The sequence below is a fragment of the Mycteria americana genome, chromosome 2 (assembly GCF_035582795.1).
Source record: "Mycteria americana isolate JAX WOST 10 ecotype Jacksonville Zoo and Gardens chromosome 2, USCA_MyAme_1.0, whole genome shotgun sequence".
Classification (NCBI taxonomy): Eukaryota; Metazoa; Chordata; class Aves; order Ciconiiformes; family Ciconiidae; genus Mycteria; species Mycteria americana.
Genome location: NC_134366.1, coordinates 23,206,073 through 23,232,164, shown reverse-complemented (window position 1 = coordinate 23,232,164; position 26,092 = coordinate 23,206,073). Strand labels below are relative to the sequence as shown.

Here is a 26,092-nt window from a genome sequence, read left to right as displayed (position 1 = left end):
GCCCTTGCTCTTGTTGAACTTGATGAAGTTCCAGCCTGTCCAGGTCCCAGTAACCCTGCCCTCCAGTATATTGATTGCTTCCCCCCAGTTTGCTGTTGTCAGTAAAGTTGCTGAGAGTGCATTGCCTCCCATAATTCAGGTTATTAGTGAAGACATTGAGCAGTGTTGGTCCCAGCAGAGATCCCTGAGTTACTAGTAACCCCAGTAGTTACTGCCCACTAGCTGGAATTTGCACCACTGGTGACAACTCATTGATCTTAGGAGGCCAGCCAGTTTTCCACCCATGTTATCCTTTTATCCAGCCCATATTTCAACAGTTGGGTGATAAGGAGACTATATGAGCTTCAACTGTTTGTCAAAACTTTGCTAAAACCAAGGCATAAAGCATCTACTGCCCTTCCCTTGTCCTCACTAGCAGACCACCAGTGTCTTTGTCATAGAAAGCAAAGAGGTTCTGTGTTTCTTCCCCTTGTTTTGAGAAGCTATTCTCTGACATCAGGGCTTTGATAAAGGTACATTTTGAAAATGTGATATTAAATTAAACACATCTTAATATGGGCCACTAATGCTTTCATTATTGATTCTTTACTGAGCTCTCTCATAGGCTTTATGCGTGCACTTGTTTTTTGGACATGAAAAGTTGAAGTATAATTTGAGTTAGCAAATAAAAAATACAGTTTAAAGACATTATTTCAGTGTATCTATAGTGTTTTTATATATATAGTAGTTTAGGCTTTGGAAATGTTTTAAATACATCTTCTCCAAGCATTCCCTGTAACAATTTAGGTAAGGAATAGCCTCAAAAAGAGGATTATGCCATTGCTGCTGTTTAGTGAAAGGCTTGTCTGAGAATGACTTGGATTGCCTTGTAAGGCTGTGGGAAACAGTATGAGATGCCAGACAGCAAATACCCACCTGGGACTTTGGTTCCAAAGGACAGGTTTGCAAATAAGCTTATTCCTTGGGATTAGAGATGGTCTCTAGAGGAGTACTTATAAATAGCATGGCGTATTGAGACTTCTGTGCTGTTGTGTATAACTGTAGTTATGATAACAGCTGGCAAGTTGTTAATAATGTTTCATACTACTCTGTATATGTAAACCTGCATTTCTGCTCCTTGTGCATGTTGATGCTGAGCCTGTAACAGTAATTATATTATTGAAGTCTTCAGTATTCTATTTAATCACTGGAAGTGTTTCCGTAGGCAAGACTTAGTCTCACAGCAACTTAGCCTGAACAGTGCTCAAATGTATGTAGCTGCAAGAGACAGCTGCTTGGGAGTACAGACAAAGCTAGAGGTCTTCTGGTAATGTGCAGCTGAATTTCTCTGGGACAGCTGCAATTTCTGTTATGATCTGTGGTTTTTGTTTGTGTGTCTTTGGGGTTTTTTGTGTGTGTGTTTTGTTTGTTTGTTTGTTTTTAATAAAAGAGTGGTTTTATCCTGGCTGTGACTTTAACCTTTGTAATACTTACCCTGCTTGTAATAGGCTGCTAGCTGACCTGTTGCTTAAATTCAGGTTTTGTTAAAACTTGCTGATAGTGGGTTTTCTTTGTTTTGATGGATTATGTCATGCCATAGGAAGGTAAAGCAAGACAGTTCCCCATTAAGAAGTTTAAATCAGGTATGCTACGATGTTTGAAATTCTCCTGCAGTTTAAGTTCCTGTGGCAAGGATGCTAGTTGTCTTAACTGGGATCTGCTTTAATCTCTTAACTAATTCTGGTCCAATACAAGCTGTCTGTTACTGTTCTTGGCAGAAGTTTAGATTATAAAATCTCTGTTTTATGGGTTTTCTTTGTACCGGTCTGTAAGTGCCATTGCATGCCTGCAGCATTTTAGACGTATATCATCTTACACCGGAAGCCACAGTAGACTAGAAGGACTATTCTTCATTAAGTGGCACTTTCTGTCCCACAGTGTTACATGGCACATTGGCTCATTTAGGTCTGCCAACAGCTTGTTTGAATCCAGAGTAATTGTTGGAAACCTGTTATGTTACAAAGGCGCTACATTTTCTCTTAAGATAAATTAGTTACAGTTCAGTAACAGAATTGCTACTGTTAATTTTTACATTGCAAGACCTTCCTTGCAGAGAATCACCAGTTGCTAAAAATTTTATCTTTCTCCCCTTAATCCAACCAACTAAAACAGGTTTTAGCAAGTTAGAATTCCACTGAATCTCTCTCTTTGACTATTTTATCTATTTTTTGTGAATTTCAAAATCTGATTGATTAGTTGATGACAGAATTTCCATAGAAAACACTGGCAAGACAATAAATTCAGTAAAATTTTTAATAATATGCCTTTTTTACAGTAGCATATATAAAGTTTTGCCATATGTAGTATGGAATTAACTTGATAATTTCTGTGTGTTTCACATATCAGGTTCTTAAGATGATCTAAAATTTGTTTAACTGAGACAAATAACACATTTTTTTAATCTCTGAATTTGTTTTAGGAACTCGTAGAGCTCAGCAGTTGCATATTGTGTTGTTTGCATCCCATTCTTTCGGAATATTGGTCATTCAGTGAGCAAGTTGCCTTTTCAACATGGAAACATGATTAAAACAAAGGTTTTACCATTAGAGGCAATCTTTTGTTCTGTTTTTATACAGCATTATTGAGAACTTGTTTATTTTAAAAACTTTTATCATATTCAACTGGCATTTTTAAATCATCTGACTACAGGAAAGGTATAGATTTTTGCATAGTGTTGGTTTTCTGCAATGAGAATGCTTACGTACTGAATCTATAGTTTATCAGCTCTGAGTAAAATAAGTTATAAAATTTGAATGATTCATTAAGCAGAATAAAAGGGAAAATTAAAGACCACATATAGTATATTTTAGCATGAAGCGCTCCCCCTTCCTCAGTCAGTTCAGTGCTAGCCAGTTCCTGAGTCTAATTCTGTTTGCATTTGGCTTTGAGATGGTTGTACCTTTTGTATTAACTTAATGAGACATATCAGTCTTTATGGTTGAAACTATCACAACCTCAGTTTTTCTCCAGAAAAGTTACCTAATAAAAATGATGGCTGAAAAAAAATGAAGTCAGCGACTGGGAGAAGACACCAATGGCTGAGAAAATAGAAATGTTCATTGCAGCATTCTCTGTTGGGGCTGGGGGTGGGTATTGAAAAATTGTCATAGAGAAACGGTTTGTCTATATTGCTGCTTGCCAAACTTTGTCCTGATTCCTTATGGATTAATCACTGTCCCAGTGAGTCAGTATTCTGGTTAGCTGATTCTTCTTTGGTTGTTTTTGTGCCTGCTCATACAAGAGAGAACAGTAAAATTGCTTACTTGATAGTCTTCCAAACTAACTTCTATTTTTATTTTTTTTCCACCCTCAAGTTACCCAATCTCAGTAGCATTTTACATAGTCATTGCAGTGTATGTCTAACAGGCTGACCAAGAAGTTCTTTGACTAGCTTGTTTCTAAAGGAGCAAGGAGGAAAATTGAGTCATCTGTGTAGTCTTGAGCCCCACAGTCAGTTACCTTAGACTGTAAATGGGCAATAAATTCCTGAAAATAAATGAAATGTTTTGTGCAGAGTAGTATTTTAGATTCAAATTGCTGTTAATTTTGCCTTTGTTAAATAAAATATAATCAAATATATAATTTTTTTACTCTCTAAAACTAAAACTGAAATTTATTGTGAATGTTTTCTGGCTATATTAGTATATAATACCATAGCTTCTATTTTATCTTGCCCTATTTTCCCCCTACTGATTTGTTATTCCCACTCAGTTTGCTGCCTCTGAAATTTTGATTGTAGAATCATTGGAGCAGAACTACAGCCCAATATTTGTATAGCACCGTCTGGAGAGATGCCTAATAAATAGATAGAATTCTGTTCTTGCGGGGTGCATGCCTTCCCTCTGATTTCTGCATAGTGCTTCTCATAATTTACAAACAAAGTTGTATGATGAATTAATACGAAGTAAAAATAAGGATTATAGTTCTGTCTAGAATAGGGATTCTTAGTCTGTGTGACTAAACATTGGTAAGCCTGGATATTTTTTTTTTTTGTGTAGATGTAATCAAAAGGGTTTTTTTTAAACGTTTCAGCATGTTAAAACATTAACACTCACGTATTGATCATTTCTGTTAACTGAGCAAATAGATCTTTTTATTAAATTATTTTTTTAAGGCATTCTTATGAATTACTGAGGGGTTTCTTGTTTTTTTACCTTTTCAAAATTGTACTTGACACATGTGGAAGATCATTTGGCTTTGAGACTTTCTTGTTACTTTATTACTTTTTAGTAAGACTTTGAATTCCTTAATAAAAAAATCTTAGGCTAATGGTCCTGTTCCTGAACTGCTAAGCTCTTGAACCTGCACCCTAACTTTATAAATACTGGCTTAACAATTAATGGACATACACATTTTTGTGCTTGCGTTCATATCACGTTGGTAGTCCTACTCATAAATTAATGGTTAAAAACCCCAGTTATTTCTGAAAATTTTAGTATGTATTCTTTCTCAATTAAAGTGAACATATGAGAAGTCTTGGATAATTAATAGGTAAAAGGCAGTGCTTGCCTTATAGCCTTCATTTGTAATAATTGGTTATATGAAGGTATACACCGAGTGATATGTAGTCTTGCTGTGTGACAGCATTTTCTATAATTAGTACTACTAAATATGAGGTGGACATTTCTATAAAATGTAGACACTGCCAAATATAATATAGCCAAGCAGTGGTGTAACTTACACCTAAGTTTCATGTTAGTTCTTGGGTATCAGTTCAATAGAAAAGTAATTTTGCTTAAAAAAAAAAAAAAAAAGTTACTATAAATACTCCAGAAATGCATAAATTCTTAGTTTAAATTTACCTTCTCTTTTCCTCTTTCCCTACTTACCCTTTTTCAGGGTTATCTTTTCAGGGCTATTCAACAGGTAATGCTTGTACGCCCATGATAATTCCTACCCCAGCCTCACTCAACCTTCTACCACCTTTAAAGACAGAACAAAATAACAGAAAGTCACACAGATTTTAATATGCTAAACTGTGTCTGAAACTCCCATTCAAATTCTTTCTTAAATTTCCTTTTCACATTATTTCTATCTACCACAACGTAGGTAAGACTTGAATTCTGTATTTAATTGTTTTGAAACTTTGATGTAGAATGTCTAACAATTTTTTTAGCACTTGTTGGTTCATTGCATATCTTCTTTATAAATGCTATTCTGTAGATTAAAAGAGACTCTGAGGAACGTAGTGGTGGTAATTTAAAAAAAAGTAGCAAAAGGGTGTTGGTAATCAGTGTGCAAGCAAATGTTCTTACATACGTATGTGAAATACGGAGGAGTAGGTGCAGGGACTACAGAGAATTGCAGTTCTGTAGTTGTAAGGGATTTTATGCATTTCTGGAGTATTTACAGTAATTCTCCCTAATGCAAAAGGTAATGTAACTTACTGAGAGGTTTTGATAACTAATAAAGCTAGCAATCCTACAGACAGAAATGGCTACAACTGTTAATGGTGTTAGCTTATTTTTTTTAATCTTGCACTTATAAGCTACTAAATAATTTACTGACAATGTTTGAGAGAGCTTGCTGTCTGTTAACGTTGTCATGCATTGTCATGTGTGCAATAGGAAATGTTCATTCCATTACATTTTTTTAAATGTCTTGTATTTTTTAGGCCTAAGGACTGTCTCCGTTCTATTATGAAGAGAGTGAACCATAAAGATCCCCATGTTGCTATGCAAGCGTTAACAGTAGGTTCTTTTTAATGTAGTGCTTTTCCTTCCTGAAAAGTTATATTGCAAAAAATCTTCTCTGAGTTTTACTCTTTCTTTGTTTAGCTTCTAGGAGCGTGTGTATCAAACTGTGGTAAAATCTTTCATTTAGAAGTCTGTTCAAGAGATTTTGCCAGTGAAGTAAGCAATGTGTTGAATAAGGTAATGTATTGCATTGATTTATACAATTAATAGAAAAGCGAAATCAGAGAATTGGGGTTACCTGAAAGTGGAATGGAATCTACTTTTGGAAAACTGGAAATTTGGTGGGGGGGGAAGGATACAAGATTACTGGGAAGACTGTGTCTGTGAGAAAGAACTTCCTGAATGCTGCTTCACACTACAGTTACTTATGTATTCTGTTTGGGGGAGGTGGGGTGTGGTATGTTAATTTATAAGTATACAAATTCATTTTCATGTTAAATAACAGATTTAGAAACACTAAATACAGATGTGGTGAAATGAAGATAATACAGGGCTTTTATATAACCTCGTTTTACCTTATTTTGGGCCTAGTACGTATTGTACTAGTACAAACACAACGGTGGTGTACTATTCTCCCTTTCTAATAAAGATATCCCTTAGTGATACACTTGACTTCAAAATCAAGTCTCTATATAGTTTATATTGACAGTAACATGAAATTATTTGAAATGAAGGAATTAAGAACAGATTCCTACATTATTTAACTAATTTCTACTGTTCTTGCAGGGTCATCCAAAAGTTTGTGAAAAACTGAAAGCCCTTATGGTGGAATGGACTGATGAATTCAAGAATGATCCACAGCTTAGTTTAATATCTGCTATGATAAAAAATCTTAAGGAGCAAGGAGTTACCTTCCCAGCTATTGGTTCACAGGTACATTAAATTTTGAGGTTGTTCTTAAAGGGTATAACAAATCATTTTATCCTCGGTTCTTAAAGGGTATAACGAATTCTTTTTATCCTCAGTTCTGTATTTTACAGTTTGTAGTCTTGAATTCTGTGATGTGTTTGGCAAACAAAATGAAATCTCTTGTCTTAATAAAACATTCCTTTGAGCGGTGAAATGCTCTGATTTACTTTAGATTTTAATATAGCAGATGAATACAAATCAAAATGCTGAACTTAATGCATCATCAGTTTTTTATTGAATTTATTTTTATATCTTTCACTTTTGGCTAGGCTGCTGAACAGGCAAAAGCAAGTCCAGCTCTAGTTGCCAAAGATCCTGGTACAGTAGCCAACAAAAAGGAAGAGGAGGATTTAGCTAAAGGTGAGTGCATTTGCTTGCTGATCTGATGAATATATTCGTAAATATCAAATAAAGCAAGAACAAATGTTTTGCTTCTTTTCTCTATGTGAACAGTATATTTATGGATTGTGGTTATGGCTTCTCTTCCTTTCTTTTTGTACCTTTCCTGGAGAGTTAGAGAGTAAAACTATTATATGGGTAAAAAGTATGAAAAATTCCTGATTTTTACTTTTTTTTTTTTCCTTGCCAAACTGAAACAACACAGTAAAAAATCTGCAAAATATCATGTTAAGGACATGCTCCACTATGGAAATGCTTGATACAAGTTCTGCACTTGGATTTTCCCTCTTCCTGGGGCAAGTGAAGCACATTCATTTGCAATTTAAACGTTTGATGGAAGGAGAAAATAAGGATTAAAGTATAAGTTGTATGCAAAGTATTTTTAGTATACTACTTTAAACTTTTATTCCTTTGAATCCTGCTGCTGTAGTATACTTTAAGGCTTTGATTGCTGTAAGCATAAGTGGCTGTTAAATGTCTCGCTGCAGTCCCAGTAAATAAAACTAGAACGGTTTCTTTTGATTTACTGTTGTACTCGGACATACTTAAAGGTCATTTAATGATCCTATACCAGACGTGTGAAGAGTTATTCTTAGAGTGGTTTGATCTTTATGGTCTAGTTACTGTTTTTTGAGGTCAAACTTCAGCAATGTAAAGGCATCAGATGTTAACCCTTGTATGTAGCATGGCTTTGGGCTTAAGGTTGTAACAATGGCTGCTCACTATATGAGTGAAGTTCTTGCGCTAGCAGTTGGTGGATGTTTGCGGTTTCTCATCTTTGATAGAATTTTTTTTGTTTAGCTATTATCTAATATAACATTGATTTATTTAAATCACCATTAGCCCATCTGTAGATGTTACTAATGGTTTCTTCAACAGTTGACCCACCGAAAGTCTACTTTTAAAGGGATCTGTGTCTCAAAGGTTCATATTCTGCATGGGTTCCCCAATGTTTGTTCTCTTGTTTTTTTGTGTCCCGCTCTGTCCCTTCTTAAACATGATGATTTTTTTTCACAAACTTGGAGGCATTTAATATGAGTGAAACCTTTCTGCTCAGTCAAATTTAATTGAAAATGACCAAGAAATGTAAAATTATTCAAGGAATGATAGTGAGAGAAAAGGAATGGACAAAATTTTGCTTATCTAAGCAAAAATCTTTTTCTTAACTATGAATTGAGGAGGCATTTTTTTTTTACTGTGAGAGTGACTGAGCACTGGACAGGTTGCCCAGGGAGGTTGTGGAGTCTCCATCCTTGGAGATATTCAAAAGCCATCTGGACATAGTCCTGGGCAGCCAGCTCTGTGTGACCCTGCTTGAGCAGGGGATGGGACAAGATGGCCTCCAGAGGTCCCTTCCAACCTCAGCCATTCTGTGCTATTCTGTGATTCTGTGAATTTGGGCTAAAGACTCCTGATCTAACAGAGAAACAATGTGTACCTGAACAGCTGTATCTTTTTAATGTTTCAAGCGATCTGGAAAAGGTCAACATCATGTATATGCTAGTAAGAATGTAAATACTTTACATCAGTTCAAGGTAATAATAATAATATAATAATAAAAAATGGGTGACTTCACTGAGTTATCTCGTTTGTGCTGAAGTGCTATCTATTCATCCTGTCCATGTTGAAAGTAAATCTATGGGCAGAATTGTGCTTTCTAGTTGTAAAACATCTTTTTGGTTTTTACCATTATTTCTAAGTGAAAAGCAGAAGTTGATTATGATGCAACAGAAATAGAATTATACTAAAAGTTTTCACAGAGTTAAATTTTCATCTAATTCAACCCATTTTTATAGGGAATTTTCATGTGAATAACTCTTCTTTTGTAGCTATTGAACTGTCACTGAAAGAACAAAGGCAACAGCAAACAACACTTTCCAGTTTGTATCCGAGCACCTCAAGCCTTTTAACAAATCACAAACATGAGGGCCGAAAGGTTCGTGCAATCTATGATTTTGAGGCTGCTGAAGACAACGAATTAACTTTTAAAGCTGGAGAACTTATAACTATCCTTGATGACAGGTAATTTATATAGAATGCCTACTAGAAGTATATTAGACTGTAAAAATCAGTTGGGAACAATCACGTCTTAAATGTAGAAGCATTACATAGGAATACAATTGCAATAAAATATATTTACGTATTAAATACTGTATTTAGTTATCACCTAGATTTTTTACATACAGATGTAATTGCATAGATTCATGTATAAAGATTTCTGCATATATACAAATTGTATTTATGTACAAGTAATATAAATGCCTTGTACAGTGCAATTCTTAGGAAAATTGTGTGTGAGTATGGGGGGTTTTTTTAATGTATGAGGTTTTTAATTATTTTTTTATCTTTAGTGATCCAAATTGGTGGAAAGGTGAAACTCATCAGGGTATAGGATTGTTTCCATCTAATTTTGTAACAGCTGATCTTTCTGCTGAGCCAGAAATGAGTAAGTAACATTACATTTATGTATATATGTTAAGCCTTGCCATGGCCCAAGGGATATTTTTGTAGTGATTTACTTTCCCTATTTCCTTTCCCTTATGATAGAGTTCAGTTGGAAGTTAATGTGATATTCGAAGTAAAACTGAGGAGCCTTGCTGTGCTCTCACAAACAACAGTCATATCTTTATGTGTCAGACCAAGGTGGCCCAAACTGGCATCTGATGCAAAGTATGATGCTGTCTACTGCTGGCTTTGTCAGTAGCTTCCTTGAGACTCATTTAACAACTCCATTGACACCTAGATAAATGTTAGGCAACAGCAGTTTTTTTTCCAAACTGCCTTTTTGCCTGGTTGCAATGGTACATACCTAATCAAGGATAAACTGAAGGCCCCTGGGCAGATAGGAGTTGGAGACAGATTACCACTGTTCAAACAATTCAAGAAACCTACATACTGTAGGTATGTATGTGTGCATAACGGAAGGAGGTTTTTTTCTGCATACAGGTTATCTTCTTGTATCTATTTATATCATTCTAACCTACTCTAAATAGTTAATAAAAATATTAAACATTAGACAAGGTTTTAAAATTCTAGAACTGATTCCTGTGATCTCAATATGCGTGTGCCAAAGGCGTGAGCAGGTCGGCAGAATTATGTGCTATAAGTCATCTGTTCTATGTTAAGACTAACTGATGAGTATGATAAGAGTAGTATTTGGCAGCTTTTTTTGTTGTGGCCTCCACTGCAGAGGAGTGAGATGCTTTTGCAGGTACTATTTGATGGAGAAGGAATAGCAAAACTTGAGAACTTTCAATTCTATACTTTGCTCTGGAGAAAAGAAGGCTCCAGTTTGTTGTAGATGATTTTACCAGTTTTCTCTTAAACCTTACTCATTAACCCTATTTCTTCTGAACACTCTCTCTTAGTCTGTTTTCCTGATGACTTCTTAATAAGTATGTTATGTGCAGGGAGACTATGATAAAGACATTTACTTGCTAAAACATGTTTCTATTGACCTTGTGTGAACTGATGTGTCTTTTTATGCAATTCACAGATTTAAGAAAATTGTTTAAGCCTATGGAGATGTTTTTGGCCTTCAAATGTCAACAAAATATTGATTTTTTTTTTTTTTTTTTTTAAATTTTCACAGTAGGTGTTTCAAATGCAGAGAACTTAGGCAACATGCTAGCTGTATAACATTTATGTCATTGTTTTGTTTATTTTTATTTTACAAAATAAAATTTACCTGTTTATTTTACAGTGAAAGCTGAGAAGAAAACAGTGCAGTTCAGTGATGAAGTTCAAGTAGAGACAATAGAACCTGAGCCTGAACCAGTTTATATTGATGAAGTAAGCATGATAAAAGTACTGATTTTTCAACTGGTGGTATATTTCAATATGTGATGTTTAACCCTTTCATCCTGTACTACTTCAAAAACAATTTGAAATATCAGGAGACATAATCAAGAGAATGGGAAAGGAAAGTTGATTTCATTAAAAAAAAAAATCTTCAGTATTCTAATTTGTTCATGTTTCTTGAAGTTCTTAGGAATTTCTGAAACTGAATTTGGAAACTGCATTCCATTTAGGGCCCTACTCCAGGATTGTACAGCTGTTCACCTCCAAACTAGAAGTTTGGTGTGGAGTGATGCAGTTGCTTTCAAATTTTGCTTTAAGTACCTCAGGAAACCTCAGAGATACCCATCTTGAATGCTGTCTTAGAATGATTTCCAGTATAAACACCACTGTCTTCCCCCAGTCTGAAAGATCTCTTTCCTTCTCTGAAAACTGTGAGCTTTTTGTTGCTCTGTAAGTAATATTTAGTAAGATTCGCACAATCTCACTGTAGCGATTCTGCAAGGTTCCCAGGAACTTTCAGCCCAGGATGTTTTTCCCTTGCCCATTCCCCCCGCCCCGGGGCTTAGAATTGTTCTCTTTAGAAATTTTCCCTTTCTCTCTCATGACCTTCCATTTCTTTCTCAACTAGGGTTCTGTCATTGTTTTTTGAAATAAAAAATCGGTTACTGCCTTCCTAAAGTCCTATTTAACTCCTGCATCAAATACTCTTCCTCCCAAGAGATATTAGTTTGTAATCTGCTGAAATAGCTTATCTCAGGCCTGCCTTGAGGTGCCTTCTAGCTTTTGTCTTCTATTATTCCACATTGGTTTATGTTTTAGTGTCTTGTTTTTTTAAAAAAAATTATCATAGTATAATTTTTAAGGAAGTAGTCATTTGGCTTTTTCCTGCCTTTCCTGGGGTTAAGGAGGAAAAAACATGGTTTTAGTTTCCACTTTGATACAACCTAGGTAACTCTGGCCTATTAAAGGCTATTTATTTGATAGCACTCACCTAAAAAGTGATTTTTAATCATTTACATATAATTTTGGTTAAGCAATATAGCTCACTCCAAGGCATACTTTTCAAAGAGTTTATGCCTGTTACTTTTCCACTCTTTTGTATTTTTATAAATGGGTTGTACTTGAACTGATTAATCAAGGATGACTTATTCTGAAGTCAACTCTGTAACCCCTCCAAACGTGTCTTAATAAAAACCCTTTCATATATATTAGTAATGACATTGCTCGTGTGCTGATAGGCCTCATACACTTAAAAAATGCAGGATAGTTTTTCAGTGAATTTGGTTTTAAGTACCCATTTATTTTTAAAGTACTCTCTCAATGTATTCTGTCAAAACATTTGCACTAATCCCACTAGGTGGTAGTATTGCATATATAATCACTAGAATGGAAAAATAGAAACTGCTCAGAACATACTGTTTAGAAGGACTTTTAGGAATAAAGGGGTATTTTGCACATTCCACTTGTCACTACTAATAATTTTTATCATTTGGCTTTTCCTTGTTCAAGCATCTTCATTCCTGCAAAGTAGCATGTATGATTTGTATTTTCTTAAGGTTAGTCTAGATGATTTCAAGTCCCAAGAGATCCAAATGGCTGTTGTAAATAGCTGCTTTAATTTGCTATCCTGAAAGTGTTAATTCTCCCCCCCACATATGCCCTAATTACACAATTTGTGTTCTAGGATAAAATGGATCAACTCTTGCAGATGTTACAAAGTGCCGATCCATCTGATGACCAGCCAGACCTCCCAGAATTGCTTCATCTTGAGGGTAAGAAAATCTCATGGGTTTTTTGTTGTTGTTTTCCTCTCTAGTAATTACCTATCTCAAAACAAATTGAAACTAAGCTGAAACTACTTCAGCTTCATGGGCACACCATGAACATGCCTGAGAAAAGTGCCTGAGCCTAATTATCTTCTCATTTCCTCTTTCCCACATCTAAGAGACCAAAGTGCAAAATTTTAACTTAAAACAAGCCCACTCATCTCTCAAGGAAACTATATTCCATATTCTTTACCTTTTCAAGACCCAGGAATACTTAAATCAATGTTATTCATCTATTTTTTTTCCTCCATAGAGTAGCACAGCATGAGTTGCAAAAGAAGTGTCAGGAAGATTCCATGAGAGGAAGCAGAAATACTACTGAGGCTTAGAATAGACCTATGGATGTCCCACATGCTTTTCACTTGCATGCGTATTTCTATAGGACTTTAATATTAGCAAATACCTTAGAGTGCTACAAATTAGACTAGTTCTTTAGACTCAAATTATTCAGACTACCTCTTCAAAGAGGAATTATAGACCATTCTACCTGGGTTGAAAGATGCAGCAAAAATTTTGGAAGGGGACTTTGGAGAAGGAAGTAAAGAAACTTACCCATTACAAGGCAGAACATTGGCTTAAATTGACGATTCAAATAGGACCAGACTTTGTCAAGAAAATGACAGATTCCAGATCTCTCTAGAAGTTAATCAGGAAAATGTGCATAAGCTTGTAAGCTTTTGGATATCTCCCATCTTTCCACACCCGTCTGCTTCATCATACCTGTAAATGAATCCTGTTTTAGAAACTGCACATCAGTGACATGTCTGCACCTATTCTAGTTCCACTAAAGCTAAAGGGGGGTAAAAAGAAACGTGAATGTTTTTATTCTTTCAATTACCAAATATAGTTATAGAGGCTGTTTCTAAGAAGCAGATTGCCTATATCTGGTCCAGGACAGAGGCAAAGAAATTACAGGTATGCTTGTCAAACAGCCTCCAAATATGGCTAATATTGGGATCTTCTTTCAAAATGCATTGTGAGATCATTAGAACAATGCTGAATTTTATATTAAACTGTGGGACTACTAGAATCTGAAAGCTGTATTGTAGTCAGATGATCGCTCCCCAGCTACCTACAAGAGCGCTTGCCAAACATATGGCTGTGTATAGTTCTACAATGCCATATGCAAGACTGTACTTGCTCTACACTCAGGTAGGCCTTGGGTAGCTATTATTTTTGGCACGGTTTCTGGGAATTTTGTTATAGATGTGTGTTGGATTTTGTGTTCCTACCAGTGGTGGCAGGTGCTGATCAACATTTGACAAAAAACCACTTCATTTTCTTCTGCCATCTAGATGTCCACTCACAAATGTCTTCAAATGGGAGAGGTCAACCCAACACTTTCAGGAGCCTAGGGTTTGTGGTTGGCAGCAGTGCAGTCATCATGTTAGCATACAGACATCTAAACAATCCTTGTCATGCCTTTTACCACACTTTGTGTTATATATAAAAATAGGCAGAACTTACACCAGGTTTTACATATTTTCCCAGCATTTCTGCCAATGTGTTACTGATCCCAGGTTCAAAGAAGCAGATGGGTGCCTTTCATACAACTCCTCTTTCACCTGCAGTTGCCTTCAAGGAACACATCAGTGATGGCCTTTCACCTGTCATGGCCCAGAGGCTTTCAGGACCTTCTGCATCTCTAATTTGGGAAAACTGAGAGTCAAGACAGTGTTTGAGCTGCATATAATGCATTTAGGTCATCTTTGATGGCTGAATCTTATTTTCTCATCTCTCAGTTTGAATGTTGAGTGGCTCTTGGGATTAAACACATCTCTTGATTAATGAATAGTTCATTGCTTGGATAAGTGGGCACATTTTGTATTCTGGAGTAGGATTAGACTGTAGTATCCCCTTTCAGCTTCCTTGTCTGTTTATTTTACATTTGACAAACTCAGTCTTTCTGTTAGTTATCTGTGGTTTGCTTGGCAGTTACATGAACTCCATGTCCTTGTGCTGAAAGCTGGTGGGAGGGTGCATTTTTGTTTATTTTAATGCTTTTCCATTCTCTTTCTGGTAAGTTTTTGTGTTGGTTTTTGCATGTGTTAGTGGTTTGAAAAAGCCCCTTTCCCCCAATTAGGATTCCAGTGAGGTAGCAATGTGCTATTAGTGTCTTTGATGGGCAGATGATTTGAATCATTGCAACCTCTTTTCCCCTTCATTGTTTTGCACTGATGTTGAGCACATGATCTTGGTTGCAGTGGCAAATTTTCTTCCTTGAAGGAGAGATCACCTTTCAGATTTACCTGAACTTTTTTATGCAAAATAGTTGCAGTTTTACACTCCCTGGATGTTAAATGTGTCTTGTTTCGCTGTATTTTTATTTTCTTTTTAAAATGTGCTTTTAAAACTGTACCACTACTGAAAAATTCTGCTGGATCTCATTCTTAAATTGTTCATGACACTGCCTCTGTTACTATAACTTTTTTGACATACAGATTGTAGTAATGATTTAAAAAAAAATTTGGACTAGCATCTATGCATTTCTATCTGATATTTTTTTTAAAAACTACTTTCTGACTTGCAATATGGAAATCTTTATTACTCTGATATATTTTAATGCCCTTCTATTCTAGCAATGTGCCACCAGATGGGACCTCTCATAGACGAAAAGTTGGAAGATATAGACAGGTAAAAAAGTACACATTTTGACTCAAGTTAAGATTAATTCTTAGAAATACCAGTGTTGTTACTTAATGATATCTTAATCATTTCTGTGAATACTGGCAAAGAAAATAGGTGTATTTATTAGTAGCTTCTCATCTGGGAGGAGGTGTGAAGGTTTTTTTTCCCTAGTCACGTAGTATTTTATAGTAGTGTACCATTTGACATTCTGGCACTTGTCAGGTATTACTTCACAGGCAGTAAGAATATGTTTCTTATCACACCTCATGAAAGTTTCCCTGTATTGTCTGTTCTGTACTGAAGTTATATAAATTGTAAAATAAGCTGTGAAATACATTTTCTAGGAAACATTCGGAACTTTCAGAGCTCAATGTTAAAGCAATGGAGGCTCTTTCTTTGTATAACAAATTGATGAATGAAGACCCAATGTATTCCATGTATGCAAAACTACAAAACCAACAGTATTATATGCAGTCATCTGGTGTTTCTGGCTCTCAGGTATGTATGTAACCTTTAATAGCCATTGACGTTATCAAGTACATACAGAGCTATGGTTGATTTCTTATAAATTATTAGTGATAAGCAGTTTTTCACGAGCTAACTTTTTTACAAAATTTGCTCAAATATTTTTATACAGTGTACTTCTCTACATTACTAAAATAAATATATACTGATAAATGAAGTGTGGTGGAGCATGTTGATTGCAAGTAATAATTTTATTTCCTATTTCTGCCCTTCTGTTCCCACCCCCCCTCACACCCTGAGTTGGAAACCTCTTTTTATGATCTTTGTTACCTTAAAGCTAGGTTAAAATCATCGTGCTGCCTCAGAGACAATCTCAAATGAAAGATCAGTGTTTTTTCTCAACACAGTATGTAAAAAAAAAAAAAAAAGTTTGTTTTCAGCTGCAAGCTTGGGATATTCTCCTTTTGCAGGTTCTAACACTTTTAGTTGTTTTCTGTTCAGTTCTTTTTGATCAAGAAAAAAGCCCATCCTGTGCTTTGAGTTGCACATAAAATTAAAAATCAAAGCTGCCAGGGCTTTGCATAGTGGGTCAAAGAAAGGAAAGAACCAAAGGAGTACAATTCCTGTTTAAGATTATGCCCTCCCCACCCTAAAATCAGTCTGTTCCTTTAGTTTCCTTTTTTGAAATATCAGTAGAGAGCATTTAGCATTTAAATTACTGAAGTTAAAAATTATAATTCTTTCATGGCAGCGTTTCCATGTAATTGACTTATCTCCGAGCAGGTCTTTTGGCTTTTTCATATACTATGGTATTTTTAAAAGGTCTTTTAAACATTTAAATTTTTAATTCCGTAGTCTAAGGCACACTTGCTGTATTCTTTTCCTGTTTATAGGAATATGTAACACTTCAAACTGTTTTTTCAATAGTTTACTTTCTTTTTGAGCGAGTAAAAAAAAATTCAAGCCAACTTATTAATACCTACACAGTATTATATAAATATTGAAGCAGATTTAGGTCTTTTCACTTCCTACAATATGTACTTTCTTTCAGCGTCTTTTAAAGAAGAGGATGTATGTTTTTGCAGCGTCATTAAGAGGAACATTGTCTTCTGTTTATACGTGATAAGCAATCGTGTCATGACCCTATCAAATAATTTTAATGTTTTATAAATGGGCATGTTTCTGGGGATTCTTAAAGGGAAAAACTGGATTTTGGGGTGAAGATGAGCCAGTATAAAGTTCTGAAAAGTTAGGAGGTCTTGTGCCTTTGCTGCCTTCTAAAATTCTTTTGCAGTATTGATATGCTTTCTATGAATATGTCATCTGAGATTCATGGATCTTAAGATAGAAGATCATAAACTTACATGAACTCAGCATGAGACCTGATAATTTCTTCTAGTAATTTGTGTTAAGCCAAATAATTCATGATTGAACAAAAGCATAGGGTTTAGAAATTTCATCTTGATTTAGAATACAGTTGAAACATCTACTAACAAGCTTTTCCTCTAGTTAGTTTTAAAACATTGCCTTATTTTCAATTGAAATTTTTCCCTTCCGCCCCGCTCTAACAATTTTACAATGGCAGTCTCAACAGTTACATGAAATTATAGGTCAACTAACGACACACAAATAATACGTTATTGGCTTTCCATTTTAACAATTCTTCTTAGTGAAAGTTATCTGAGCATCAAAAAGTATTCTGCTTGGGACTGCTATTTGTTACATGATTTAAATCCTTTGGTATTGTTGTGATTTAACCCCAGCCAGCAACTAAGTACCACACAGCCACTCGCTCACTCCCCCCCAGTGGGATGGGGAAGAGATTTGGCCAGTTTGGATCAACTGTCCTGGATGTGCCTCCTCCCAACTTCCCGTGCACCTGGCAGAGCATGGGAAGCTGAAAAGTCCTTGACCAGTGTAAACACCACTTAGCAACAACCAAAACATCAGTGTGTTATCAACATTATTCTCATACTAAAATCCAAAACACAGCACTATACCAGCTACTATAAAGAAAATTAACTCTATCCCAGCCAAAACCAGCACAGGTATTTTCATTAAAAAATAGAAGCTCTTAATTAGCATGAATGATAGTCACTAAAATAAAATTTGGAATACAAGTTTTACAGTAAACTATTTGACCTTTTTAGTGGAGCCTGAGGTTAGAAATGTAAACAGTTTCCTTTGAAAATCTGATAATTTTTTCGTACTGCAGCACGTAATAGAAGACAATCAGTTGCTTTCTATTAAAACATCTGTAATAAAAGGTTTGAGAGGCTGTCTTTTAAGTTCTAAAGTCTATTCTAGTTCTAAAGATATTAAATACCAAATTTTCTTGTATTTTATTTTTAATATTCCTTTATTTAACTTCCTAGGTTTATCCGGGGCAACCTCAAAGTAATGCATATTTGGTGGCAGGGAGTGCACAGATGGGCCATATTCAAGGCTATAATCTTCCTCCTGAACAACTCTCTTCTCTCAGCCAAGGCACAGTTACTCCATCTGCCAGCTCAGTACTGCCTGGTCAGCCTACACAGACGTCTTACACAAAGTAATTTTAAATATTTTCCTATTCAAGTTTAAATCCATTTAAACATAAAGGACTACAGATAATATTCAAAGGAGATTTTTTTTCTTACAGAAGTATAATTTTAAACACAACTGAAAAATACTTCAGTGCAGTTATTTCCAGTGTGCTTTTCATTGGTGTCATGTATTTGGTAAAAATTCCTGACAAACTTCAAACTTTCCTCTGGTTTATTAATTTTCTCTATTTTTTAATTTTATATATAAGAAATATATAATTTATATATTTTTCTTTTAGATAAAAGAAAAAATAGAGAAAATTATATAGATATGACTGATTTTTTTTTTTTTTTAAGTTAACTTTTTATATATATTTAACGATGAAGATTATCTGTTGCTCTGGCTGGCTCTGCATAATTTCTGAGATAGGGTATATTGTATTGTTCTTTTTTTTCAAATATCTTACCGTGGAAGCATGGGGAGAATTCTGCTCATTTTGGGAAAGAAGTGAATGGGCTATGAATACTTACTAAAGCTTATACAGCTTCCCCATATAAAGGAGCTACAAGTGGCTCTCTGTTTTGGATAGATGCCCAAAGATGCTAAGCTTTGGCTAAGCTACCTATATTGTGAAAAATTTTTGAACTGACCTTAGGAAAAGATTAGGTTTTTTTTTTTTTTTGTACTCTCTCTATGAAATAATTTTATTTTATAAAGTTAGGAGAGACATCCATCTTGAGTAATTAAAGTATTTGTTAGTCTCTGTCCCCCAAAGTTACTTATTTGGTGTGGTAAGACATACATTGATAAAGCAAGTTTCTGCATGCTTCACCTGACTTGTTTTGGTATTCAAAACAGTTGGCTGGGTTTTGGTGTTTTTTAAGAGCAGAATGGAACATAGATGGGATTCCATGTTGCACATTAAAATAAAACAAAGTATAGATTCACAGTCTAGTTTTAAATCCATGGGAGAAACATTAGGTGTGTTTAAATCTAAGGAGTGTGTTTTGAGTTTTAATTGCAATATTCATTGGCTACAGTTTTAAATATGCAAGGTGTCCAGAGTTAGGAGATTTTTGTGTGCATATATAGAACAGCTGAAGAAGCAATAAAGTGTTGCTGTTCTGTTGGTAAATTGTTTGTTAATTCAACTTTAAATTATTATTTTTCTTTTCAGTGCAATGGTTGGCTCTGTTGCTGGAAATACCTACTCTAGCCAGGCTTCAGTGTATAGTCCACCACCTGCTACTGTTGATGTTGCTGCTTATCAGAATGCTGGAACTAATATGTCCCAGGTGCCAAACTATAACTTAGCATCTACACCTCTGCCACAGACAGCAGGCAGTCAACAAGCACCTCCACAACAACCACAGCCTCCGCCACCTCAACAACCACAGCATAGCTACTCACAGAAGGCTCTGCTATAGAATCCAGGACTTCTGATTCCTAATCTTCTTTAACCTCTGCTAAAGGCAGTTGGCAATTCTATGAGTTTCTTCCTTTAATCTCTTAAACTTTGTTTATCCTCAGCTTAATAAGAATCTATCTTGGTGAACAAGTTCAATTTGCACTGACTTTTTAGGATTTTTTTTTTTTTTTAATTTTGCAGAGGAACGGATATATTTAGGACATTTAATTCCTTTTAAAATGCCTAAAAATTGGTACAAGATTATTTATGTCTGGTAAAATTGGCTAGTCTGTGAAAACTCAACACTTGCAAACTGTTGTGGCATATATGTTATGTACATAATAGCGTGTGATTGCAATAGTGGCCATTTCGTATAGCTATGGTGATCATGTGAATATATTTAACACAATGTTTAAAAATCATTTACTTTATATTTTATTTTAATCATGAACTGACAACCAAGTTTCATAGTTTTGTCTAGTTTTGACAGATGTGATGTCTTTTTCCATTGCAGGAAAAGCAGTAATTCTGCATATCATGGTTACACTTACAAGCTAAGGTCTATATATGGATTTACAAACATCTGAGTCTAGGTTTCATTGCTTCTTGAATTGAACACTAGTGTGTCATGACTATTAGATGGCTTATCTACCAAAGTAAACTAGTTAACTAGTGGGGGGATAACAGCAAATTATGATTCTGCTTCAGATATAATTAATAACTTAAAACTACTATTCAGAGGCTGCTAAACATATCCTGGGACCATGCAACAGGATCTTGCATTTTATCATGAGAAGCACGTAATTTATTTTTTCCAAGTTGTTTTTTACAATGAGAACCAGAAGTATATTCGATGTGTGTTAGTGGAGATTACACCAAAGACAGAGTAATTAAGTTGGAGGAAAAACAACGGAGTTTTAAACTGGAACACACAACATGAGTAACACTACTTTATTCAAGTCTTCTTAATTAGAACATGAAGAATTACGGACATTTAAATCACTTTGCTGAACAAACCTTCAGGGCTTTATTTTATCTCTTGTGGCCTTGCTTAGCAATTTGTTCTGTTTACCGTTCTTACACGAACGCTTCTGCCTTAAACATCTTTTTCAATTTCCAGTTGTACCATTTGAGTCTATTAGCCCTTCTATAGTATGAATAGTTCATGAGGCATCTTATTTTCATTCACTTGCAGGTTACTTTGAATTCTCTTCTGCAGCAACATGCATTAGCCTTTTTTAAACCCTTGCATTTCTCAGTAACTTAGCCAGGTGGCTCTTTAAGGCGTGATATTTTCTTTCTACAGCTGAGGTGCTGCAAAAGGAACATGGTGATGGAAGGCAGCATTTTAGATATGCCTGATCAGAGTTTCTTGTACAAAGGCAGTTGTTACTTTGCATTTGTATTCAATCAATTAATGCATCCTGGTTTCCTCTTATCTTTTCCAGCAGCTCTAATTCCAATTAGGGCAATACTAGATGGCTTCAACATCAGATCTGTGTTTTCAGTCTTGTTAGCGTGTATGTCAGAAATTGTTCGCTTTTGTGTACTATATTTTAGTGTGATGCTTCTGGAATTAAATGTTGCAATTGTACGTTATGCTATAAGCTGACCTCAGTTATCCCATACATTCCTGCATCTGTTCATAGTTACCTAACAAGCCTTTGTTTCACTATTTTAATAGACACTGGTATTTTGCCTGTTAATGCTTTCAGATGACTACTGTGCATAACTTCTAACTGGGATGGTTATAAAACGTGCCCATAGCTGACGTGTTCCAATTGGGGATGTTCTAGCCAGCTGGCTGTTTTGATACTAGTATTTTCACATATTGTTTTTCTCCAGAATTCTTAAGCACCCTCACAAACTGTCATTACTTCAGTACTTGGTGTCATCACAAAAGTCTGTGGAATTTGAAAGGAAATGCTAAAAAAAAAAAATAAATCCAAGATATTGTGTCACAGATAATTTTTAATAGATTGAAGAGATGATTTTCTTTAGAAAGGGCATGTAGTATCATTTAGATAGTGTTCTCTGTATGCTTTAGCTACCTTATTCCAAAATCAGAGAAACAATGTGTATAGAAGTGTATAATTTCTACACAAAAGTGAAAATAACTTTTTACTCCGTAGTTCTTAGTCCCTGATTCAGGGAGAAGCTTGAAGCATCAAAATAGTCCAGCTGACATTAACTATTTGTATTCTTACGTTTTCACATGCTGTGTCACATGTTCCCTAATAAGGGCCTATGGAACCTCTGTACAGAAATGACTCAGCAAAAATACTTTTTGTTACTAATTTGTCTTTGTTTTTAAAATTTTTGAAGTCTTCTTTCCTTAACACACAGAAATGCTTGTTCCTGGTTTCTCCTTTGAACGCTGAAAACTTACGCGTATCTTAAGTTTTTCTGCTTTCCGACTTACTTATTTGGGGCATTTATCCATTTTTAAGAAAATTAAAATCACCTTTCATTTGTGTTCATCGTGACCAAAAAACACTTTCTAAAATGCAATGCCACTATAAATTCAGTATAATAAAAGTTGTAAAAAAAAGATGGACATTTTTTATTTTCCTTCATGCCTTTATTAGAGTCACTGCTCTAAGGCATCTCCTGTAACAAATTGTGAATTTTACTTGCCTTAGAATCAGTTTTCATTGTCCACAATTGGTGCAGTAGATCACTAGATTTTTAGGTTCAGAGTCTTAACGTTTCTGTTGCATTCTACCTTTTCCATTTCAGATGCAATTTTCAGATTAAATTGAATTTGGAGCTGTATTGCTTCATGTTGATTTTTCTCAGAAAAATTTATCAGAAAAGATTATTTCGTCTTCTTGCTTGGTTGTGTCCCATATGCTAGATACTCTAAAGTGATGCCTCCTCCTACCTTGCTAGATGCTTGCTAGGTGCACTAATTCCTTCACTCATCCTCTCCTGTCCTCTCTAACTGATAATTTAGCAAATATATTTCAGTTCACCTCCTGTCTGCTGGTTTAGTATCATGAACCTGGAGATGCCATTGCTGGGGCTTCTCTGCTGTGATTTATTCTGAGAGTCCTTGTTTAGGCATTGTTTTGACCAAGTTCACATACGTTCTGTCTTACTATGGTATTGAACACTGAAATATGGGTGAGAGGGGGAAAGTACATGTACTGCTACTGTATGGAAAAGCTTTTTAGCAAATAAATAAAGTGTCAGAAAGTTAATTTATTTGAAAGTTAAGAATCCCTGGAAATGATATTCATGTTCCAATAGAAGACCTAATTTTTGAATGTTTTGTTTCTTTACATGTAAATTGTCAATGAAAGGCTAAAATGTTTTCATAATATTTTGTATAACCCTTTGTTATTTAACCCTTTCATTAAGGAATACAAAAATGTTAATTAACTTCAGAAGGGGTACTTCAGTGGCTTGGTTATCATGAACTGGAGCAAACTCTGGAAAGTGCCTTCTGTGCATTTCACTTCTATAAACAAAGCTTGTTTACCTATGTGTATCATCTCAATTTATGTGGGCATAACAAACATGTCAAGATTTACTGCAAAGCATCCCAGGGAAAATACTGAGGCAGCGTGTTAAAATTTGCTACACTGATGTCATGGCAGTATGTTCCAGAGTGCACAGTTGCAGGAACTGTTGCAACATATTTACCCACCTCTGTTTAGTAACTGGTACCCATGTAGATGTGTATTTAACGTCACCGGCCAAAGTACATGTAGACAGCAGTAACACAACAGTAAAAAGGAACAAAATATAAGAATTACTGCATGCTTCTCAACAGGTGTGGAGCAGCATATTGCCCTCATGGTGCAGTTACTATTCATGAATTGGGGGGAGGGGGGACGGGGCTGAAATTAATTTGAGTAACCAGAACTTCAGAGAATTCTGCCAGATTGCAGATACTTAGATGTAACAAAGGAGATAAATTTGCTTTTAATAGCATGTACATATTTTGCTGATCAAATCTAGGCTGCTATTATAGTTCTCTGATTTCATCTAGATGGCAAGAACATCAGATTTATACTCGAGAACTGCTTAATACCTCATTCTCCAATTTTGTTAGTATTTTCTCTCATATCACTCACATTTTTCACTCATATTTCAAAGATATCTGTGCAGTCTTTACATATAAAGGTCTTACCTTATTCCTTGTCTGCTGGGTTTCACAGAAAGAATGAAAAAGAACATCTCTAATTACAGCAGCTACAATGGCACTTCGAATTACGTAACTGCAACTTCCTTTGGAGAAGATGCATGTATCTGTTTTGAGGAACAAGAGAGCATAATTTTTCCAGTTAAAAATTAGGAGGGGATATTTTTTAAAGAGAAAGGTAAAGTAAAAGTTACAAAAACCTCCATTGCTAACAGCAGGCAGAATCATTTTTTACTCTGTTATTCAATCTTGGTAAAGCTGACAAACTCCACACAACAGATACTCCTTTTTCATTTTCAGCTGCAATGAATAATATTTGTCCCGGTTTTGGCCTTCATGTTATATTAACCTTCATGTGTGTACTATCCAACGTCATAGTAAAACATGGGAAGGCCTTGACATTTGAACTTTTTGCATCAATATGTAAAAACCACCACATATATTTTTGAAGCCTTGTTTCTTAAACTAGGGTGTTTGTGTTTAAAAACATTCCATTTGTTAGTATGTAAATTGCAGATCTAAAGTTCACTTTTCTTGCTGCTACCTTGGCAAAAAGGTGGTAGGAGTTTTTGTTCTTCTATCCTGCATGTGCTTCTGGAAATCCAAATAATTTTTGTCTTTGTCATGAAAAAGAAAAGAAGCCTGCTGCAGTCTGCTTTGTTTTTAATAAAGTGTACACAGTAGCAAAGTGCTTTTTTGGTTTTGTTTGTTTTGATGCTCCCTTTGATGTTGGCATATGTATATATTTAGGTATACTGCACCGTTGTACAAGAATTGTTTTAGTAAATAACACTATTTGTAAAAACTGTTAATTGTTTTTGGTATGAATGCAAAATATTAAAGTTGGAGTATTTAGTTCATTATGTTGCAAAGTCAATTTATAAATTTCATGGAAGAATGATCAGAAAAGGACTTCCTTTGCTGGAAGGACTTGGAGATGCAGTAGGCAAGGTCTGTTAGAAGTACTTAGCTCAAATTTTCTGATTTCAGGTGAGGTGGAGGTGGGTTTTTGGTTGTTCTGGGGGGTTTTTGATTCTTTTTTTGTATGATGCTTACTCATAGATTATATTATTTTTACTCTTAAAGGTTTTCATCTGTCATGAACTTCCTTCAGCTAAAATCCAAGTAATACATTGTACATCTTATTTCAAGTGTGCTGTTTGTCCTCTTTTTTTTGGTAAGATATACAGCATGAATATTTTAAAAGGGTGGTAAAGAACAAATGAAAGCAACTGTATCTGTACGGTCTAATGTATATATTTGCTTACAGATCAATAAGCAAATACTCCTGGCAGCTAGACAGTTAATTTACACAGTTATTTGACAGTTAATTCCATTTCTGATGACACTAACACCAAGTAGCATAAAACTTGGTTGTTTGTTCTATGTGAAATGAGTTGAAGATCAGGCTAAAGCCTAGTTTGTGAATCTACATTGCTGCTTAAAATCCTGTCACAGTTGAAACTTGATAGTCTTGACAGATGTATGCTGTGTTCTTAAAACAATGCTAAACTTCATAGGTTTCTTGCTTGAACCAATGTAAGTATCCGAGATCACCATGGGACTTTGGGAGCAGTGAGCAGCAGATCATCAGTTTGGCCTGGTCTTAGGGTCTCTTTCTAAAAATGTGAGCTAAACACCTTAGATTAAGTGATTATGTGGACTGTGGGTTAATTCAGTATGATAATTTCTGTGTTTCAAGAGAATATCAGTCCAGTTGACAGAATTAAAAGTCCTACAGATTGTGTAGAAATGAAACGTAATGTCTGTGATTTGGAACAGGGAGGGGGAATTAATTCTGAGTTTGCTTTACTGCGCCTCTCTTTTGGACAGAAAGCATGTTTCTGTTGAGATGCCTATGATGAAAATACAGTTTGAGAGTTTGTTCCATAGTAGTTACAGCTTATTGTAAAATCTGCTGCCATTAATCTGGGCAACAGGTAAAATAAGCATCAGTCTGTAGTTAAGGGGATCAAACCAACTATCTTCACTTAAACTTTTGATGAACTGGTTTATATGTAATCTCTTATAGCGGTCACTTCATATTGCATTATGAAGCTTGGGACCTTTATGCATTGTCTTACTACTGTAGCTGTTTTTCAAAATCTTATGCTACTCTGTTGCAGGATGAAGACTTACCTCACAATATTTGTAAATTTAAATTTTCTGGATTATTTTAAGTCAAGGCTGTTTTGGTTGATACTGATCGTGATCTGCGTTTCAAGTGAGAAATGAGAAATAAGCC

At 35.2% G+C, this 26,092-nt stretch overlaps 1 protein-coding gene across 3 annotated transcripts in view; it reads left to right on the top strand.

Annotated features, from left to right (window-relative positions):
* Positions 1-24,883, top strand: part of STAM (signal transducing adaptor molecule) — a 39,424-nt gene extending 14,541 nt beyond the window's left edge. For all 3 annotated transcript variants that reach the window (XM_075492697.1, XM_075492698.1, XM_075492699.1), the window contains exons 3-14: positions 5,654-5,729; positions 5,817-5,912; positions 6,462-6,608; positions 6,914-7,004; positions 8,873-9,065; positions 9,395-9,489; positions 10,747-10,835; positions 12,529-12,616; positions 15,250-15,304; positions 15,643-15,796; positions 18,139-18,314; positions 19,467-24,883. In XM_075492697.1, the coding sequence (XP_075348812.1) occupies positions 5,654-5,729; positions 5,817-5,912; positions 6,462-6,608; positions 6,914-7,004; positions 8,873-9,065; positions 9,395-9,489; positions 10,747-10,835; positions 12,529-12,616; positions 15,250-15,304; positions 15,643-15,796; positions 18,139-18,314; positions 19,467-19,716 (1,510 nt within the window). In that variant the 3' untranslated portion in view covers positions 19,717-24,883. The remainder of the gene's footprint in view (positions 1-5,653; positions 5,730-5,816; positions 5,913-6,461; positions 6,609-6,913; positions 7,005-8,872; positions 9,066-9,394; positions 9,490-10,746; positions 10,836-12,528; positions 12,617-15,249; positions 15,305-15,642; positions 15,797-18,138; positions 18,315-19,466) is intronic.
* The last annotated feature ends 1,209 nt before the right edge of the window (positions 24,884-26,092 follow it).